Genomic DNA, 22,454 nt, shown 5'->3' with positions numbered 1-22,454 from the left:
AGAAATGCGTAACCACTGAGTCGTGAGTCAAAATATTATCACATATGTTTAAGTGCTTCTAACACGGAATAAAATCTCACGTTAGACTTTTGTGAGTCCAATATCCATGCATCGGACTAAATGGATACCAGATAACTATAGAGGATGCATCTATAAAAAAAAAAAAAAAGATTAGCACTTCTCATATAAACTGCAAGTTAATATGTAGGGGGAGAGTGGAGTGAACTAGGCTTGAGTGTCATCAAAATAAATTGTGATTATGGATGGATTTTACACGATACAATTGCAAAAAGAGAGGGTGGTATTTGAATATGATTCTGCCCACGCTATTTGTAAGCTCCTAAGCGAAAGATGCCTTACCATCAGCTGGCTTTGCTTGCAGCGGACATTGGAAGATCTCGTGTTTTGATGTGAACACTTCTCTGCGCTTCAGAATACGGCTAGTGAGGTTGCCCATTTTTCCGGCCGGTTTAGCTCGTAACGAACCAAGTGATATCGTTTGGTGTGATAAATTGCTATTGGTGTTGGCTGATATTGTAATTTGATGATTGGAAATCCAAGTAAAAAAAAAATTTTGGTCAATGAAATAAATTTTATTCATTTTCCAAATGTGTAAATTGTGTAGAACATCAAAATACCAGGATTTTCCAATAACAACAGGAGCTCAACTAAGTCAAAACATATTGACATTAAGTTCCTGGTTATGAAAGAAAGGGTACAGATTGGACAAATATCTATAGAGCACATTGGGACAAACTCCATGATAGCTGATCCTCTTACTAAGGGATTATCACCCAAGGTCTTTCATGAGCATACTGCTCATATGGGTGTGGTATTATTTGAGGATATTATGTTTTAGTGGGAGTTTGTATTTGTGGTGCTTTATATTTGGTTGTATTGTCTGATCAGAATAAAGTATTCAGTTAAGACACTCTGTTACATTATGTTTGGTTTTGACCTCACTAAGGAGGACCAGTTGAAAATAGACATGTACTGATCACATTGCATGTAATTTTCATGCTGCACATCCATGATTGATCTATGTCGTTTGATTGTATTGGTATATGTGACCATTGATGGGTCGAGTCACGATAAATGTGACGAAGGCCGCTTTGATCCTATATTGATATAGTCAATGGACGAGATTGTTCGGAAATACCTTTTCAGTGATAGCCAATTTTGAGCTCATAAGGTTATACACAATTTAAGGAATCATATGGTGCCCAAGTGGGAGATTGTTGGATTTAATCTAATAAATCTAATTGTGGGCACATATGATTAATCAATGTGTATTGCTATCTTTCAGGATAACCCACTAAAGTGATCAATTAATTTGGGTTAATTGGGTATTAAAATAAGTCATGGGGTTATATGTGCAGATACCAGATTGTAATTGTAATTTATTGAGGGGGCAAATTATAAATGTACAACATCTATAAATAAGGGATTATGGTCCCTAACCTAGGGTTACATTCTCTAATTCTCTACACCCCCATCTAGTAAGAGAAATTCGGATTTAGAGGAACCCTAAGGTTAGAAGATTAAAACCCATCTCAAGTTCAAGCAATGGATTCAGGTATAAGCTTCCGCTCCTTTATGATTCTTGTTAATCTCTTCGAATTAATCATGGCTATATGGTTTTAGATCTCAAGTTTTATGTAGATCTAACAATATAAACCAAAGATAACGAAACAATTTGTGCGAGCACAGAAATAATACTTTTGATAAATGAAATGAAATGATTTCAGCAATTCAAAATGTTAATTAATTATATGAACGATTAGCAATGCATATATATCTTTACAATCTTGTTAAACCTACAAATCTTGTAGATCTAAGGATCTTTCTTTTATTTTTCTTGGAAAACACTATTATTTTTATTTAATTCCATGAGATATTACCTTTAAAAGTTTGGGGTGACAAAGGATCTCCAACATAGTATCTAGCTCCACTTCCGTAGACCATAGATATCATTTGGTAAAGAGTTAGGAGAGAAGGGTTGAGGAACAGGATTAAGAAGGTTAAGTACCCTAAAGTATGTTCTTTTATAAAATTTTATTTATTATTTTTAGACAGAGTAACTCTTAATCCTCTTCTTTAAGCGGACTTGTTATCCCCTCTAAATGAGGGGTTAACAAACTTTATCCCTTGTAATGAGTTTGCTAGTCCTCTGACCTAATTAGTCCTTTTGGATGGTTAAGCTGGGATTAAACTTTTTTTTTTTTGGTAAATGAACTGAACTTTATTCATTTCCAATATGGACATTGTGTAACATATCAAAAACCAGACATTCCCTGGTAATCAAAACTCAAAAGAACCAACTTACAAAATGAGATTCCTCATATGAACATTTGTACTCTCATGTAATACTTTGGTATATATTGACAGTTTGATATTATGAAGAACTTGCAGCGAGCTCCTCATTTTGTTCTGGAAAATCCTTAAGTTGCGTTCCTGCTAGATCATATAAGTTGTGTCAGCAAGCGCGAGCCTCTTTAACTTCTTCTTGGAACCCTTTCCTTTTAAGTTGTTTGAATACCAACCAATGATCATGTTCCAATCACAAGACCTCCATTTAAAATTCAACCAGTCCATAACTCCATTCCAGATTTCCACCGAAAACTGACAATCAAAAAACAGATGGCTAATTGTTTCTAGCTGATAACCAGAACACAGAACACAGCAGTTTTGATTAGGATTTAAAATCCCCAGTCTGCATAGCCTATCCTTGGTAAGAAGTCTTGAATTGCAAGCTAGCCAGATAGTAAATGAGTGTTTAGGATAGTTAAAATTATCCCAAACAGTCTCATACCAGCGCACTGGAGTTACAGCAGAATGCAGTTTGCTGTAAACTGCAGATTGCTGGATTTTATTATTGCAACAGCAGTCATCAATTGCATTTTTCAGAGATGCAAAGCTTCCAAACTTATTCAACAGCATGTCCCTTACCCTGAGGAGTTGTTTCCACATCCAAGAGTCATTCACTCTACTTTTAGCCTCCCAAAGATTACAGGTTTGCAGATAGTTCTCATGGATCCATTTAACCCACAAAATATCTTTTTTAAGATGAATCATCCATAATAATTTTGCAGCAGCAGCTTGATTCCAATGTTTTGCAGAAAATAGGCCTAAACCACCCTGTCTTTTCTCCTGACAGATTGTATTCCATGCAACTAAATGAATCTTTTTACCCCATAGAAAGTCAGAGCATAGCTTATCAATCCTCTCTAATACTTTGATTGGCAAGACATAATTGCTAATCCAAAAAATTTGGATACCAAGAATGACTGATTTGATAAGTTGAAGTCTACCAGCATACGACAGTTTTCTGTTCTGCTGCCAAAACTGAAATTTGTCCTGAATTTTTCCAATCAATGAAGAACAATCAATATAAGATAACCTCTTTGTACTCAATGGTAAACCAAGATACTTCATAGGCAGAACACCCTCTGAAAAGTTCAAATAGCTGCAAATTTGAGCCTTTATGCCCTCCTCAATCCCAGATAGATAAACAGAGCATTTACTTAGGTTTGCATCCAGACCAGAAACCAGACTGAAATTTTGAAAGCACTGATAGATTTTGGCCACTGAGTATAAATCAGCTTTGCTAAATAGAAGCAAATCATCCGCAAATATCAGATGAGTAATATTCAGTTTTGAACACTTCGGATGAAATTTAAACTGTCTGTCCTCCTTCAAAGCACTTAGACTCCTTGACAAATACTCCATACCAATGACAAATAGGTAAGGGGAGAGGGGATCCCCTTGCCTTAAACCCCTAGCCCCCTGAAAATAGCCATGCAATCCTCCATTAATTGCTATTGAGAATTTTGGTGTAGTTATACACTCCATGATCCAATTGATCATAATGCTAGGAAATCCCAGGCCAGTAAGCATAGCCTTGATAAACTCCCAACTAATTGTATCAAAAGCCTTTTTCAAGTCAATGTTTAATATAGCTCTTGGGGAATTATGCTTCCTCCCATAGTGTTTGATTAGATCATGAGCTAACAAAAAGTTGCTGGAAATAAGTCTCCCCTTCACAAAAGCACTTTGTGCTTCATTAACAAGATACCCCAGGACTTTTTTGACCCTGTTTGCAATTATCTTTGTGATAATTTTATATGTAATATTACAGCATGAGATGGGCCTAAAATCAGATGTAGAGCTGGGATTCTGAATCTTTGGAACCAATGTAATAGCTGTTGTGTTAAGAGTGCCTAACAGCTTACCTGAGTGGAAAAACTCCTCAATAGCAAGGAATAAGTCCTCATTTATAATACTCCAAGCAGCCTTGAAAAAAGAGGCATTGTAACCATCAGGGCCAGGAGCTTTGGTGTCAGACATTGAGAATAATGCATGCTTAATCTCATCTCTGGTAACAGGAGAACAAAGGTCACTACACTGATCTGAAGTTAAGATAGGGCCCTTTAAGATCACTGCAGGATCAGGAGGAGAAGTAGGCCTTGCAGTCCCCAACAAATCCTTAAAGTAATGAACAAATTCTGATATAATGTCAGGAGTATCAGAAATTCTTGCACCATCTTCAGTATGTAAAGATAAAATCCTGTTTTTGTGCCTTTTAGCATTCATAACTGAGTGGAAGAAATGAGTGCTCTTATCAGCATGCAATCTCCAATTTATGTTAGCTTTTTGACTGTAGAAGGAGCTTTCACAATCAATCAACTTAGTGTACTTCTTGACACATTCCTTCTCCTTTAATATCAGGTCAGAATTAAACAAATTTGCACTGAGCCTCAATTGGATATCACATAGCTCAGATTTAGCTCTTAGAACTTGTTGACTGATATGCATAAAATGAGATTGATTAAGTTCCTTGAGAGCAGGCTTAAGCTTCTTTAGTTTAGAGTAAAACCTGAACATGTTATAGCCCCTGATCTCTTGATTCCACACTGAATTTACCAAAGACAAAAAATCAGGATGCTTAGTCCACATGTTAAAGAATTTGAATGTTTTCTTTCCCTCAACATTGTTATCACCCACAGTTATAAGACCTGGAGAGTGATCAGAGCAAAGGGGAATCAAAAATTCAACTTGACTGGCAGTGTACTTATTAATCCAATCCTCATTGACCAGAATTCTGTCAAGTCTACTCCAGACTCTAGAAGAAGACTCCTGTTTGTTACTCCAGGTAAAAAAGAGACCAGTTGTTTTGATATGCAGCAGTTGGCTAGAGGCAATAAAATTCTGAAAATCTTGAGTCTCAGCATCAGTAACTTGAGAACCTCCAGCTTTCTCTTCACCATTAATAATAGCATTGAAATCACCACCCACAACCCAGGGGATATCAACATTACTCTTAAAAGCCAATAATTCTTCCCATAAAGCTTTTCTACCCTCAATATGATTAAGGGCATAAACTGCAGTAAACAAGCAAAATAATTTCCCATCTTTAGACTTAATCTCACAGGTCAAATATTGCTCAGAGATTTTAATGACTTGTGTAGAAATAATCTCATTGTCCCATAAAATCCATATCCTGGCAGTTCTTGTCATATTTGTATTAGCTATCCACTTCCAATCTTTGGCAATCTTATTTCCAATAGTCTGAATTTTACCATCACCAGCCAGTTTAGTTTCTAACAGAGCCAAAAAGGAGATATTATGATCCTGGATAAATTTTTTAACTATCCCATGTTTAGAGGGTTTGTTAAACCCTCTAATATTCCAAATTGCCAAATGCATTTATTGAGTTAATCCTCCATCCCCTCCTCTATCAGTATTGGAGGGATCCAATTCACAGGTCTGATGATCTAAAATTGAGAAGTGTGAGGATTGAATAGGTGTATCAGAGTTATTGATAAAGGCTCTTTTTGCAGCACGAGAACCAGACACACTAGTAAATCCAATTCCCTGTTTGCCAGCAAAGAGAGCAGCAAGCCCCCCAGGCACCTGTTGCATATGACCCTTGTCTTTCACCTTCCCAGCTTCATATGTATGTTGTAAGGAATCAAAAACATTTTCACCAGAAATATGTGCATCTTGTGCATGTTTCTCTAGCTGTGCATGTTTTCTTACTTCCAGGACAGTTCTATCAGCCAGAGAAACCTCAGCAACTTTCCCTTTTTCAGCTTCATATGTGCCATGCTGTAAACCAACAACATCTTGCATATGCTTCCACTGCTGAGCTTGTTTTCTCACTTCTAGGATATCATTAACCGCCAGAGAACTTTCAGCATCAGATTTTTGGTTCTGACTTGAACATGCCTCATTAACTTCCTGTTTATCACCTTGGACAACAGGCTTTTTCATCACCCAAATCTTCTTTGTAGTGTTTCTCCTACACTGATGAGTTTCATGCCCTAACAACAGGCTTTTTCATCACCCAAATCTTCTTTGTAGTGTTTCTCCTACACTGATGAGTTTCATGCCCTACATTTTTGCATAGAGAACACCATCTAGGATGAGTTTCATGCCCTACATTTTTGCATAGAGAACACCATCTAGGCTTAAACTCATATAAGACCTTTTGGAGGTAGCTAATACCATTAGGGCCCTGAATTTGAATCTGATCAGGTAGAGGGTCAGTTAAAGGGAGTTTCACTTCTAACAAGACTCTGGCATAACTCAAGCGCTGCCTAGTGGCAGTAAGCTTATTAGTAGTGATGGGGCACCCAATCAAGCTAGCAACCTTGCTTATACCTGTGGAATTCCAAAGATTCAAACGAAGATTGGGAAACTGGACCCAAATTGGATATGAGTGATCTTGAAGCTTCTCAATATCAGTTTCAATTGTCCACGGCTTAAGAATTAGAGGTCTTGAGCCAAAAAACCATGGACCTGCTTCCAGAATATCTCTCATATTACTGTGAGATTGAAATTCAAATAAGAAAACCCCTTGCTTAAGTAAGAAAACTCTTGGAATAGAAATTCTGCTCCACAGTTTAGAGACATAGGACTCCATAGATTTAAATTTGACATTCATCCCAATTACATGTCCAATCAAAGTAAATTTCCAAAGATTTTCCCCTTCCTTCCATTCTTCATCGTTGAATGTAACAGTATTAGTTTTAGAAGAAGGAACAAAATTTAATGGTAAACCACTTCCCAATTTTCTATTGTCAGAAAAAAGACTAGCAAAAGATTTTTTTTTCCTTCCTTCTCAATGGCATCAAGATTCTTGACCTCATCCTGATCGAGGCCATTTATCTCATCAATTTTAGAAGAACTTTTTCCTACCTCCAAATTCACATTTCTATCTGTAAAAGGGGTGAAAATCTCTTCATTACCATCTCTCAAAGAGGAAATAGCAACTGGATCAGAATCAGTACTTTCCTCAATTTCATCAGCCCAAGATGGAGAGGAACTGAGTTGACGAGATCTAAAACCAATATCCTTTTGAAGAATCAGCGGATCTGAACCAGAACCAGCTCTAGCAAGAATATCATTCATCATCATCTTCTTCTTTGCTCCCTTTGGACCCATACTCTCCATCTCCATTCCTTTAGAGATATGAGAGTTAACTGTTCCATCCAAAATCTCTCCAGCATTGAACGAGGATTCACCAGTAGCTGAGGATTTGTAGGTGAAGATCGAATCCCTTAGCTCTCCACTCAAGATTCCTTTGCTTCCAGCCTTCTTCTTCTTCGTCTTCGCCATTTGAGATCTAAGCGGAGGAGCACGTTAGCAGGGAGAATCGCCTGCTAAAATGCACCATTCAGACCGCTCAAGTATGTATTAGCTTTACACTGGGATTAAACTTCATTTACTCTTTCCTTAACCTTCTGCTAAATAGGGAGTGAAGCATCTTTTGGCCGATGCTAGCCACAACCATGAATAGGGTCCATTGGCCCTGTGACAAAGACACATATTCCTAATTAATGCTAGTCATAACCACAAGTGAGGTCCACTTACACTATGGCAGGGACACATATATCAGCACGAGTGGACACATATCAGCAAGCGGACGCATGTCCTGCACGAGTGTTTCTTCGTCTTCGTGTGTATCCTACCGACGAGATGAATGCATTGTTTACCCTTTGTGGAAACTTAGGAAAATGACATACTGCGCACTTACAAGTTTGTCCGTTGAAAATAAAAGAAAACATCACATGGGCTCATTAAAAAAAATATTGTCATCTCTGGCACCACCGATGGGGGCCAGTGGCAGAGTCATTTCAAGAAATTATTTTGTAGCGATTAGAACTGCTATAGGTTTTTAACATTTAACGTATTTATACATCTATTTTCATACTACTATACTAGTATATAAAAGAAAAAGTGTGGGTATACTAGTATATAAAAGAAAAAGTGTGGGCATGCAAAGAAAAAGGAACGAGGCATTATTTCTTCAATCTAGTAAAAAATAGGAATGTCATTTTAGTAAATGACAGGGGATAATTTGGTCATTTGGCAACATCATTTATTAATGCGGGTTTCACCTCTCTTCTCTTTATCTCCTCTCTAGAAAGTTCAATGACTTCCATTCCTCTCTCATTTTTCTTTAATTGAAAATTTATAAGTGACTCTTTTAAAAATAACACAATTGAATGCATACATAACTCTAATTCTTATATAATTTTCTATGTAGTTTTGAAAATCTATGTACAAAATTCATAATTTCATATATTATAAACCACAATCCGTTGCTAGTTTTAGTTGTTTCTATCCGTAGGAAAATATTATTATGGAGGTCAAAATTCAACATTTTATGAGCTATAATCTACGATTTTTAACTATTTTTAGTCGTTACTAGCCATTAGCCTATATGTTTATTGGACGTTAAAATTCACAATTTCATGAGCTATAGCTCACGATATTTGGCAACTTTTAGTTGTTGCAACAAATAGGCTAATAATTTTTCAACAATCAAAATTTAAGATTTCATGAGTTATAACCAACGATTTGTGACCATTTTAATTTGTTCCGACCCATTGCCAAATAATTTGGCAGATGCAAAAATTCACGATTTTATAAGTTGTAACACACGATTTCTCGCTAGTTTAGTCATTCTTAGTCATTGGCAACTAATTTCACAAAAGGCCAAAATTTAAGATTTTATAAGCTATAACCCACGATTTGTGGGCATCCTTATCTATTCCGCATATTGTACATACTTTCACGGATGCCAAATTTCACAATTTCATAAGCTATGACACACAATTTCTGATAACTTTTATTCTTTTCGACCCATTGGCAAAGCTAACTTTATGGAGGCCAAAATTCATGTCTTTATGAGCTTAACGCATAATTTACAATAATTTTGTGCATTCTAACGCATTCCAAAATAATTTTCATCCAAAATTTATGATATCATAAGCTACATTCCACAATATGTGGCCATTTTTAGTTATTTCTACCAACAGAAAAATATTTTCATGGAGGCCAAAATTCTATATTTCATAAGCTATATTCTATGATTTTTGGCCGTTTTTGGTCAATACAAGCCATTAGCAAATGTTTTCATGGGATGTCAAAATTTACGATTTTAGGAGCTATAACTCATAATATTTGTCAATATACAGTCATTTCGACCCATAGGCTAATAGTTTTTTGAAGGTCAAAATTTAGGATTTCATGAGCTGTAACCGGTAATTTGTCGCCTTTTTTTTCATTCTAACTCATTGTAAAATAATTTGATAGATGCCACAATTTATGATTCCATGTGCTATAATACACGATTTTTGATCGTTTAAGTCGTTTTGAGTCATTTGCAAATGATTCTATGAAAGCTAAAATTCAAGAGATTACAAGTTATAACTCACGAATCAACTGTTGGAAAAATTCTTTATTCATGTTAATGTTAGGGTGCCAAGTGAGTCACTTAACGTCTAATGCATTAAGTAGTGCAACTCTATTATCAGAAAAATCTACTAATTCCATTCTATAACGAAATGTTAGGGATCACTAGCCTCCTATCTTCCAAAAAGGAAAGGCAATCAAATTAAAATTGATAGAAAAAGATGCTTGTCATGAAAATTAAACTCGGCTTTAGTGTCATCAAAATAAATGGTGATCATGGATGGGTTTTACAAGCAAGACAAAAAGCATTGGGAGTGGCGACCCGACCCAGGATAGATTGTGGTGTTAGTGGCTAACGTGTTCTCCTCCCAATTCCATCCCAATATATGCTCTTACTGGGGAGCTACTAGCAATCAAGGACGAAGACGATAAAATTGCAAAAAGAGAGGGTGGTATTTGAATATGATTCTGCCCACGCTATTTGTAAGCTCCTAAGCGAAAGATGCCTTACCATCAGCTGGCTTTGCTTGCAGCGGACATTGGAAGATCTCGTGTTTTGATGTGAACACTTCTCTGCGCTTCAGAATACGGCTAGTGAGGTTGCCCATTTTTCCGGCCGGTTTAGCTCGTAACGAACCAAGTGATATCGTTTGGTGTGATAAATTGCTATTGGTGTTGGCTGATATTGTAATTTGATGATTGGAAATCAGCTAAAATACCAAATTGGTATATTTACACGAACGCTTTTGTCAATTTGGTATTTTTAAAAACCCCGGCGACGACAAGTCATTAAAGCTCGTCCTTTTTGTCAATAAAGCACCATTCTCAAAACTCTGATGAGAAATTTTGCATTTAACCCCTTATCTCCCAAAATTATTAAAGATATCGTGAGGTTGCCCATTTTTCCAGCCGCTTTATCTTGTAAAGAATCAAGTGATATCGTTTGGTATGATAAATTGCTATTGATGTTGGCGGATATTGTATTTGATGATTTGAAATCTAAGTAAAATTTATCCATCATATACCATAAAAAAAACCCTGAAATTATGGAAAAAAACTCCCCTGGATTTTCAAAAATTACAAATAATCTTTGAAATTTTTTAAAAAACCCTAAAAATTTAGAAATTGCAAGCAAGTCTTTGCAAAAACCACTAAAAGGTCCCAAAATGCAAATAACCCCCTAATTTATTGCAAAATGCCCCATGATAATTTTAAAAACTACAAAATAACCCTTCAAAGCTTCATAATATGACCCTTTAAAAATTTTTCCAAAGAGGCCCCTAAAACTTTCAAAAATTGCAAAACAACCATAATTTTTTTTAAAAAAAAGTAAAACTTTCCAAAATTGAAAATAAGTCGCTAAAAATACAAAAAACCACTAAAAGTTTTAGAAATTGAAAATAGTACTGTAAAGTTTAGCAAAAATCCACATAATATTTTAGAAACCACAAGTAAGCCCCTAAAAATTTTACAAAAAATCCCTAAAAGTTATACAAATTGCAAATAATCCTCAAAAGTTTAGGAACTGCACGTGATATCCTAAAATTTTGCAAAAACCCTAGAAGCTATAGAAATTATAAATAGCCCCCTGATTTTTTATAAAACCCCTGAATATTTCATGAGTTGGGAATAACCCCCGAAAGTTTTGTAGAAAACCCTCTGAAAGTTTTAGAAATTGCAAACTACCTTCAAAGATTTGCAAAAAGTGCGTGGAAGTTACATAAATTACAAGTGCCTGCTAAAAAATTTGCAAAAAAACTGGTAAAGTTTTAAAAATTGCACTAAAACTTTTCTAAAAACCCTAAAATAATAAACTGCAAATAGCACTGGAAGTTTTAGAAATTGTAAATAACCTTCTGATGTTTTGCATATAAACCCCTATAAGTTTCAAAAATTACGAATAAACCTATAGATTTCTGCAAAAAGCCCTTATAGGTTTTAGATTTTGCAAATAACACCCAAAAATATTTGCAAAAAACCCCTATAAGTTTCATGTTGTGCAGTTAACCTTAAAATGTATTCGCATGGATGCATGTCATCAGATGTGTAAGCCAAGACCAAGAGCAATTGAAAAGCAATACGATTCCACGATGTAAGCCAAGATCGAAGCACATCAAATCCAAGCTCCAACAAATCCAAGCTCCAACATCGAGTCCCATGACAAACCGCTCATGGTCTATTTGTAGAACTCAATCATACAATTATTGGCAAAACCGTAGATGACTTCGGAACCAGAGAAGCCTGCTCGTTTGGCCAAGGAGTGAAATTCCATCTCGGTTCTCTCTTTACCACCAGGATATTTGACCATCAGGACGAGATCCATGACGATCGCTTCTTGATTTTCCATAGTCGGCTTTGGGTCGACCGGAACCATGTTATTCATTATGATCACCTTGCCGTCCTCCGGCAACGCCTTCCAACTGTTCCTCAGTATCTTGATGCAATCTTCATCACTCCATATGTGTAGAAACCACTGAAATTTTTTGGAATTAATGCACATATATGTTTTTATATGCTACAAATAGATGATAATATATTTGGATATATTTTACGATAAATTTCACAAAACACTCAAATAAGTTTGAAGGTTCTTCACTTAACCCCAAAAAACATTAACATTTTCACTTAACCGGACCTGACAGTAAGTTCTTTCGTCAAAAGAAAAAAAACGTAAAAAAAAAACATAACACCGTTTATTTCTAACGTGTCGCATGTATGTTGTGCTGTCAAACCCCACCTTCTCTCTCTCATGTTTGCTTTCAGATCCGAGCTCCCAGTCCCCATGGGATCAAGTGAAGAATATTACAATATTTTGGGGCTTTTCTGGATTTTCCAACCTTATTGGAGGTTAAGCAAAATTTTTGAACGTTAACTAAGTGAAAAATGCCAAGTCTTTTATTTATCATATTATACTTTTAGCATCTTCACTTGTCTAATAATCATACAAAAATGAAGTCAATGTCATATATAAATATAATAGTAAAATTCAGTTTTTTATTTATTATTATAGATATTGGACCCTTAAATCTTTTAAAAATTTTAAAACTCAAATAATGGAAATTTCTGTTTGGTCCTCCAATTCATATAAGTTTACTCTAAATTACTTTCTCTATTACATTTTTTTTTTCCGAACATCTTAACTATGATTAGGTTAGTGATTACTCCCATACAGTATACTATTGTTATACCTTTATTTTGTTCATTTCCCTCAAAATCACAAATTTTCTCTCTTCCATTTTATTGAGAGTTCGGTAGGGAGGATAAGATGACCATTTAAGGAAAAAATCTGTAGGAATTTTTTGTTCGTTCAAACTATAGTGGTTCTCTTATCCGGCGTATTAGTAATTTCCCCATTACTTGGAAGTGTCATGCTATGGAACTTCTCAATATATCTTTTTCTTCACTACACAACAACAACAACAGCAACAAAAACAAAAAACAAAAAACAAAAAACAAAAAACAAAAAAAATCTTACTTAATTGAAGAAATGACCCTCAGGCTAAATAAATATTTATCCCTCTTTAAATAAATTTTTTCGAAAAGATTTTCACATTAGACAATATGAAAATAAACCACTACCCTTTCATTCTCGATCTTCCCACCCTCCCCCTAAAATATTTTGAAAAAAATTATTACAAAATATGAAAATAGATTTATCTTTTTTTTTTGACCCGAGGTGTACAATTTTCATCATCATGGGGTTACGTGAGAAATTTTTTTGGTGTTTAACGAGGAAAAGAAGCATTTGCAGGTTTCATAGGAAGCACCCAAAGCTATTGAGGGCTTTGTAAAATGTACCACTTTTCAAAATTTGTTTGATATAAAATGATTAAAGGCAACTCACTTTCATTAAGATGCCATCTCCGCTCGGAACACTCTCAAATATATCTCCGGTAACGTGCTCCACTCCTGCATCACCAAAATCACATCTTAATAAAAAAATCTCAAACTCATGCCCAAAATTAAGGGAGAACAAAATTGTGATTAGTACTCAACACAATCAAATCCATTATTCAAAATGAAAACACTCAAACAAATCCAAATTAAGGTGAATTCTATGGGGATTACTGCTTAATTATGTTTATGATACACACTTGCGTGTGTGTGAAGAAAAAAACTATATTAGTCGGCAACTCATTTTTCTATATGATTTTGAAAGAAATAAACAAATGATAGCTAGGATTCATCAAGTAAGCCTTATGGAAAGAGGTGGACCTTATCATTATTATATTTTGACATATCATTTTATGAAATGAGCTTCTACTATCCAATATCTTATACCTGGAATTGGTTCAGCCTCAGAAATGACATGAGGGAGATCAATGTTAATCCCCTTTATATGGGGATGCTTCTGGAGTATCATCTTGAGGGTTCCTCCAACACCTCCACCAACATCCACGAGCACCTTCAGATCATCGAAACCCTTGTAGATCTCGAGGATTTTCTTGGTTATGATGGTTGAGGGGTTCTTCATCCCTTCGTTGTACGCTTTATTGACCCTTGGATCTGTGCCAAGATACTCGAAAGCGCCCATACCGTGGGCCTTGATGAATGGGATGCCTCCGTTCAACACTGCATCCTTCAAATAATACCTATTGTAGATTTTCATATTTAATTGTCAATAGATTAGTCAAACCATAACTTGTTAATTTGGTACATGGGAATAAGTAGGAATGAAATGCTCATTGTCACTTCTCATTCATTAATATCAAACATGACATCTTTTTTGAAGCTAGAACTCTCATTTCCCACCTCTCCTCCATTCCTACTTTTTTTGTGAGAATTGACATTCCCAATAAGTTGGTAGGGAATGAGGAAAAATTAAATTAAATACCAAGTATGTCATGATTGGTTATTAATTGCCCATAATAAAATTAAAAATATTTTTCATTCTCACTTTAATACCTAATCACACCCAAACATGATAATGTAAATGAGCATTTCATTTCCACACTCATTCTATTTTGCTTCACTACTTTCTTACTTGATTCAATTCCCACATTACAAAACGAGGGGAAAAAAAGAAGAAGGGCCATGCATCTAATGAAGTGCTTATTTGCTAATTGGATTTGTGAATGAAATTTAACTCAGCTGCTCGACATCAACATAAATTTAACTCATGCTCAACGTCTTATTTAACGCAATATTGCTAATTAAACAAGAAAGAAATAGACACACATACCAGCTCTCCATGAACACTCTGTCCTGGTGCATAGCCATAGCCGCTATAGAAACCCCATCCTCATTCTTTGCCAGGTACTTCACCACCGGCGCAGCCCCATACTTCCTCTCCACCCCTCCGTCATCCCTCGCCTCCATGGTGCAAGTCAACACGCTGTAACTCGCCAGCAGCCTCATCATCCTGTCGAGCATCGACGCAGCCTCTGGATTTTTGGTCGGCAGCTGAGCAGCGATCTCTCCGGGGGACAAGGAAGCGCCGGGACCCGCCTTGGCGATGATGTCGAAGATTCCGAGATCAATGGCGGATGTTAGGGTCATGGGAAGGACGGAGAAGGAGACTAGTTGGTGAGCATAGATGAAAGCGTCCTCGTCCGTGGTAATTTGGGGAGCTAGGGTTGTCAAGTTCTGGACTGGATCCATTTTTGCTGAAAAGTGCGGAGAGAGAGGGAGAGAGAGAGTGTGTGTGGGAGGAGCGAGGTATCATGAGGGGTTTTTATAGAACACACGCAAGATGGGCGCACAGCCCATCTCGCGTGCCGCAACAGGGGTGTGGGACCTGTTGGATATTTATTGAGAAAATATAATTTTGCCTTTGTGTTTTAGTCCCACATCGGATTTTAGAAAAGAATTCTCTCTCCCTCAACCTTATAAATGCACACCCTTTATTCACATTCCAGAATACAAGAAAAAGAAAATAAAGAAAATAAAGTTTTTTCTCCTCTCCTTTTGTTTTAAAGAAAATTGTTTTTTCTCCTCTATAATTTTTGTTATAAATTTTATGGGCAATCTTCTTCATTTGAGCTAAAGCTCTATACTCTCACCCGATTACGGAGGCTAACCGTTTCCGGGGGCTTTTACCGCTAGGGGGAACCATTTGCGCCAGGGCGATAGACGGGTTCTCAATCTTCTAGGTCAGTGATTACACGACTGCTTCCCGCCAGGCCTGATTTTTCTAACTTATATTATTTATCTTTAGATTTAATTTCTTATTTAATTCGGATTTAATTTATAAGCTATAACATTTGTTTTGATAAATTTCCAACAATCTAGAAGATTGAGAATATTTTTAGTATTAAATCTGAAATTTTTTATTTTATAATAATAATAATAATAAATTGGAAAAAAAAATTGGTTACTATTCATCCAAAATTTGTAATTAAGTATTTCTGTTAATTTAATTAATTGCTTTAATTACTGTTAATTATTACATTTATTACATTTTTTAATTGTTGTTTATTTGTAATCAATTACTGCTAATTAATTTTAAGAGTTAATTACAATTAATTGTAACATGTAATTGATTAATTGCTATAAATTATTCATGGACTTTGGAATTTTGCATCCTAATTCTCTGTCTCTTAGTCTGAGTAACTTTGACACGCTGTGATTTTATCGTACATGCTATGGACGATAATTTTGCATGAAAATCTTTGTTTCATTGCCTCATGCTTTTATACACGTTACGTACAGCTTTTATAATATGAGATAGTAAGTTCTCTCTGGCATGTATAGGTTGTTTTTGGTAAATGAAGCATATATTTTTTTGTTGCTATCTAAATAAATAGAAAGAATTAAAACGTAATCTGAGAGCAGCAATGTACATGAGTACGCTCTCAAAAATCTGTTGTCCAAAGTAGAGTAGTCAAAGTTCATCTTGTCAAAACAAAAGTATACAGAACAAAATCTAAATGCCATCTCATAGTTTCAAATAAATAAATAATATAAACAATCAACAGTCGTATTGAAATAGTTAATTATTGAACAATCAGAAAGCGTCTATAAGACTATAACTATGACAACCACAAAGTCTTTTACGTTTTTGATCACATTCATATGGCTGTTTAGTTTTCAAATTCTGTTTTTATTGTTTCTGCCATCATCTATAGAGAAAAAAATAGATGCTTTGAAATATCTAAATTTATTCATGGTTTAATACTTTCATTTCTTTAAGCTATCAGCATAGCGTCTTCTATTATTGATAATTCCATACATTGGATTGTTTATGCATCTAACAAGCTTAGACAGAATGGGGCAAAAGTGAATGCAGATTTGTTCAACAACTTATGTGGCAGTTGTCTATAGTTGGTATACCTATTAATATTTTTTTTCTTTTGTGGACCTATAGAGCATTATTTATATTCTGCTATAAATTTCAAGCTTCAGATTTGCCAAAGTCAGACTCATACATGATTGTACATGTCTGATAAAATGCATACATTTAAATATTAGTTTTATATGGAGGATTTTATTTTAAATCTTCAAATGTAAATATTATCTCTTTTATTGCATTATGATGGATATTCATATGTCATATTATATCACTTGCATTTGTTACATAATTAATTACAAGTTTTATGCTAGAATGCACTTGTAAAATTTTAAAGCACATGTGTAATATATATATATATATATTAAAATATCAAAATGATATGTTTAAGAGGTGATACTAGAAAATGGCCATGTAAATTTGAATGGTCTCCTTTGTAGACAACCAATTTAAATTTGGAAGATCTCTTTTGTAGGTAACCAATTTAAATTTGGATGGTCCCTTTGAAGGCAACCAAATTTACAACCTCTTATAATAGGAAAATTTAAAAATTATGTATATGAAGTATGATGTATATTTTAAGATACGAAATCCTATTATAATGTTCTCTTTAATGCTTTGCATGTATCTATTAGTAATGTCATTCTTATATGTGCATATGCATGCATGTGATCTTTAATGCTTTGCATGTATCTATTAGTAATGTCATTCTTATATGTGCATATGCATGCATGTGAAGATATAACTAAAGTTCTATTAGTAATGTCATTCTTATATGTGCATATGCATGCATGTGAAGATATAACTAAAGTATTTTAGTTCCACTTTATGGGCCAATTTCTAATCTACACAAACCCTATGCAGTTACATCTTCAGACATAGAATACGATCTTTTATGTTCATAGACCATGACCTTTTATGCTTACATGTTGCATTCAAAAATGATGTTTATTTTTCTTATTGCTAAATTGATTCCTCTATCTATTGAACACTAAAGGTCCTATTAGAAATGTTGGGATTTAGTTCTTTAAATGTACAATATATTGTGTTCCCAAAGAACCCGGAAGTAATGGCAAACTCTTTGTGCTTTTGTTTTCTATTCCTACCTTGATAATATTTGATCATTACAATTTCTACTTGACATGAGCACATATCAAATTTGTTTAGACATTTAAAATGGAAATGTCTAATTATTATAATCCTTTGTTTATTGATAAGAGACATCAATAACTATGCTAACATGTTTTGATAGTGACTAAAAGAATCATTTTATAGCTCTTCATTTGACTACATGTATAATGCTTTCTCTTGAGATTTCAGGAAATGATTAGAGTTGATATAAATATGCTCTGTCAACTAATATGCCTAGTTACAGGAGATGTGATGAATCAATGCCCTGGAAAATCAAATCAAGAGGTATATCTTATATCTTCTATCTATATGATGAATAAAAGTTTAAAATCACTAAAGTTATATTGAAATTAGTTCATCAAATAATTAAAATTGCTATTAGGTCCTTTTATCCTTATAAGTTGGTTCAAATCAATCCCTCCTCTTGCTACTTGTACTCTTTCCTGAAAAGATTGATTTGAAAAATAACTTAAACAAGAAGGGGACCTAATGTCAAATAAAGGACTAATTATAAAATAACTTGATAAATATATACAACGCCTACTAGGCAAAGTTGTGATTATAGACTTTGTAAAGTCTAAAAAGAATCCTGCTGACCCTTTGACTAAGAAATTATCCAGGAGTGTGGTTCTGGATTCATCGAGGGAGATGGGGTTAAGCCCATAAGAGAGGTCACTGACAGTGGTAACCTAACCCTTATTTGGAGAGTTAGTCCCAATGTTGGTTCAATATGGTAGAAACAAGCTGGACTAGTGACACTCGTGTGGAGCATCGACCCAGATATATTCATATATCACTATGTAGCTTGTGCTACTACCCCTTTTCTATGATAACGATGCTCTTATGATACAGCTAGCTAGGCTGAGTTTTACTCTTAATAAGTCCAACGTGTGTATTACGGGGGGTATTATTATGGGGCGTATTAAATAAACAACTGTAGTACCCTTTGAGGACTTACCAAAGTGAGAGGAACCGTGATGATCGCGGTTGGGGGGGGGGGGGGGGGGGGTGGGCTAACCCCTAGAAACTCTCATGAGTCGGTTTATTATGAGCATGACCTTTAACGCTCAACCCGCTTTGCTTAATAAATAAAGACGTATTGTGTGTGTTTTTGTCAATACCTGATTCAAGGGGCCTAATTCAAGGCCTAGTCCATTATGTCCCTTAGGTGGTGATGAACTCACTAAGGAAAGGTTCAAAGCCGGAAGCTACCTCTCCCGAATTCACGATACGAAAGGTTGCCCAACCTATATTTATTTTATAATTTCTTGATTTATTTATTGGTTTTGAGTTTTCAGTCAATATTGCCTTTTTGGGGGGGGACTGTTGGATATTTATTGAGAAAAGGCAATTTTGCCTTTGTGTTTTAGTCCCACATCGGAATTTGGAAAAGAATTCTCTCTCCCTCAACCCTATAAATGCACACCCCTTATTCACATTCCAGAATACAAGAAAAAGAAAATAAAGAAAATAAAGTTTTTTCTCCTCTCCTCTGGTTTTAAAGAAAATTGTTTTTTCCCCTCTATAATTTTTGTTATTAATTTTATGGGCAATCTTCTTCATCTGAGCTAAAGGTCTGTACTCTCGCCTGAGTACGGAGGTCGGCCGTTTCCGGGGGTTTTTACCGCTAGGGGGAGGGAACCATTTGCGCCAGGGCGATAGGCAGGTTCTCAATCTTCTAGGGCAGTGATTACATGACTGCTTCCCGTCAGGCCTGATTTTTCTAACTTATATTATTTATCTCTAGATTTAATTTCTTATTTAATTCGGATTTAATTTATAAGCTATAACATTTGTTTTGATAAATTTCCAACAGGACCCACAGCCCAGCTACCCCTGTTGCAGCACGCGAGATGTCCAGCTACCCCTGTTGCGGCACATCTCAGCCCAGCTACCCCTGTTGCAGCACACGAGATGTCCAGCTACCCCTGTTGCGGCACATCTCAGCCCAACTACCCCTGTTGCGGCACGCGAGATGTGTTGCGCGCTCATCTTGAGCTGTGGGTCCTACACCCCTGTTGCGGCACGCGAGATGGGTTGCGCGTCCATCTTACGTACCAAAAAGCATTTTTGGTTTTTATAAGAGGTTCCGGGGAAAAAATTTCCTTCTACCCCTCACTATCACAAGAGTTGCAACTTATGATATTTTTTATAGCTAATAACGAGAAGTTGTGTCTTATGATATTTCGTATTTGTATAGTTATTGATTAATCCTTTGTAATTAACATAACTTTCTATATATATGTGTCATAAAATAATTGTGGGCATGTGCAGCTTTTGTTATAGTGACCCCTGTAGATTTTCATGTAAACTTTAATTTTCCATTTAAATTATGCAAATCAAAATCTCAATAATTACATCCATACTTAACTAAGATCTTAGAATTATATAATTATCACATGCATAATAATTAAGGAAGAAGACATACATTGATCCATATTAGTGGTAAACGATTGGGCACAAGAGCCCTTTTGAACAAACAGAGATTTCATTTATGCTTTGCCCCAAGACTATTACTCAATGATAAAAAATACCCTAAATTTTGAAATTCAATAGATCTACACCCTAGGAATTTCAAAGTCCATGTTGAACCGTAACTTTGAAAACAGACGTTCAAGATTACTGTTGATCAACTTGTTATAAGTTTTGAATCAAAGTGTTATAATCAACTTGTTATAAGATGTGATCTACAAGTCTTATCTTTGTTTGCCATCTCGTACCAATTTATCATCTCCTATTATGAATTAAGTTCTTCCAAATTGAACTTTATGCACCCTTGTTTCTATTTGGATTAATGATAAGTGTAGTATTTTTTTCATACTAGTTTGGCACTATCACAAATAAATTAGTGAGGTCCTTGTTTAAAAATTGTAAAAAAAAAGTGCTAACTTATTATGACTCTACTCTTTTATTTGTGATAGTGACAAAGTAGTATGAGAAGTGTAGTATATTTATCGGTACTTTTTGTATTATGCCCATAGTGTTGAAAACGGCGAACAAAACAGACGTGCACAGGAGGAGGCTCATCGGTTGACTGATCGGGTCTGATCGGTCGACTGATTCGATCGTCAGTAAATTACAGGAGTTTCGGATCGGTCGACTGATGGACCCTGATCAGTCGATCGATAAACATGCACAAGCAGGAATAATTGAAGCCGATCGGTCGACCGATGCACCCCTATCGGTCGACCGTTAGCGGGTAATTAGGCTTTTTGGATTTCCTAGCCTGTTTTGGATTGGTGTTTGATATAAATACAAACACGTTTTGTTAGGGTTTTTTATCAGAGAATTTGGATTTGTTTGAGCACTTTGAGAAGGGAGATTATTGTGAGGGAGTGAGAGATCATTGGTTAGGGTTATTTTGAGTGTTTGAGAGAGTTGTAACTCGTTGTTTTCTCCTCCATATAGTGAAATCTCCCCATCCTCTCCCCGTGGACGTAGGCAATTTGCCAAACCACGTAAATCTCTGTGTTTGTGTATGATTTTGGCCGTTTCTTTGTGAATTACACTCGTTGGTTTTTCTCCTCTCATTGCTCGACGACTCGTTTGGTTTGTGCGCATGCTTCCGCCGACGCGCAACACATAGTATTGGTAAGGCACACATGAGATACTACCTCATCAATATCTGTCCCTATTGTGCTAATCATCTCCTACTTCTTGTCGCTTGCTTACCTCCTACTTCATTTTTATTAACATATGAACAAAACAATGAAGGGATTACAGATTTCCTAAAGAAGGGTAGAGGTATGTCTTGAACTTCAAGAATATTGGATTCATTATGAAATCCACAAGCCATGTGACCGAAGATTTGTGCAACCTAAAATAAAAGATAAACAATAGTTTAGTCGTGCTTCAACTTATATACCCTCACTTCTCTTATGGTTGAGAATAATTTCAGAGGAGAGTGGGTTTAAAATAAATGGGTATACAACTTTCAATAAAACTACTCACTACATTAGTACATAATAGACCTATGGCTTATGTGCAAAATACTCCTTTAGTCACGTGCACAGTGTATCGAACACAGTAAGCGTGTTTGGGCACTCATTCATTTGAATTTTTGCAGCTGCTTTATATATTGAAACCTTTGCAAAGGAAGTCACATTAGAGCTTATTAGAGGCCGAGTATGTTAGCTGAAACATCTTCATTACTATAAAACATGATTTGAAGTTAGTATGGGTCATTCGGGTTAGTTGGATCCGGTGGAGTAACTTGTTTAATAAGTGACTTGGTTATCCTTATCTCATACGGTCAAGTCAATTTCGATCGAGTTAGCTCAATCTATTGTCCTCATATATAAAGGCTAGAGCTAATCCAAATTTTGTATAAGTATCTTTTAGCTCAATCTATTGTTCACAAATCAATGTGCAAATCCTGGAGCTAATTCAAATT

At 35.5% G+C, this 22,454-nt stretch overlaps 2 protein-coding genes and 1 long non-coding RNA gene across 3 annotated transcripts; 1 reads left to right on the top strand and 2 right to left on the bottom strand.

The window, feature by feature from the left end:
- LOC109820787 lies at positions 6,317-6,925 on the bottom strand. The gene has a single exon (XM_020386984.1). It carries the CDS (start codon positions 6,923-6,925, stop codon positions 6,317-6,319), a length of 609 nt encoding a protein of 202 aa, XP_020242573.1.
- LOC109820328 (caffeic acid 3-O-methyltransferase-like) lies at positions 11,748-15,362 on the bottom strand. Its single transcript, XM_020386457.1, has 4 exons — positions 14,885-15,362; positions 13,984-14,294; positions 13,547-13,611; positions 11,748-12,175 (listed from the first exon to the last, which is right to left on the bottom strand). Exons 1-4 carry the CDS (start codon positions 15,301-15,303, stop codon positions 11,879-11,881), a joined length of 1,092 nt encoding a protein of 363 aa, XP_020242046.1. The 5' UTR covers positions 15,304-15,362; the 3' UTR covers positions 11,748-11,878.
- LOC109820329 lies at positions 15,588-20,318 on the top strand. The gene is made up of 3 exons (XR_002241809.1): positions 15,588-15,794; positions 18,251-18,346; positions 19,878-20,318. It is a non-coding gene; the product is annotated as an uncharacterized LOC109820329 (long non-coding RNA).

Source organism: Asparagus officinalis, chromosome 8, assembly GCF_001876935.1.
Source record: "Asparagus officinalis chromosome 8, Aspof.V1, whole genome shotgun sequence".
Lineage (NCBI taxonomy): Eukaryota > Viridiplantae > Streptophyta > Magnoliopsida > Asparagales > Asparagaceae > Asparagus > Asparagus officinalis.
This window is presented reverse-complemented; position numbering and strand designations above follow the sequence as displayed.

Bases quoted from the DNA above. Each gene is read 5' to 3' on its own strand.
- LOC109820328 (XM_020386457.1), bottom strand. From the start codon at position 15,303: ATGGATCCAGTCCAGAACTTGACAACCCTAGCTCCCCAAATTACCACG. The intron at 14,295-14,884 runs GTATGTGTGTCT...AATCTACAATAG, and splicing joins AGAGTGTTCATGGAGAGCTG to GTATTATTTGAAGGATGCAG. The intron at 12,176-13,546 runs GTGAGTTGCCTT...AAAAAATTTCAG, and splicing joins GAGATGGCATCTTAATGAAA to TGGTTTCTACACATATGGAG.
- LOC109820787 (XM_020386984.1), bottom strand. From the start codon at position 6,925: ATGGAGTCCTATGTCTCTAAACTGTGGAGCAGAATTTCTATTCCAAGA.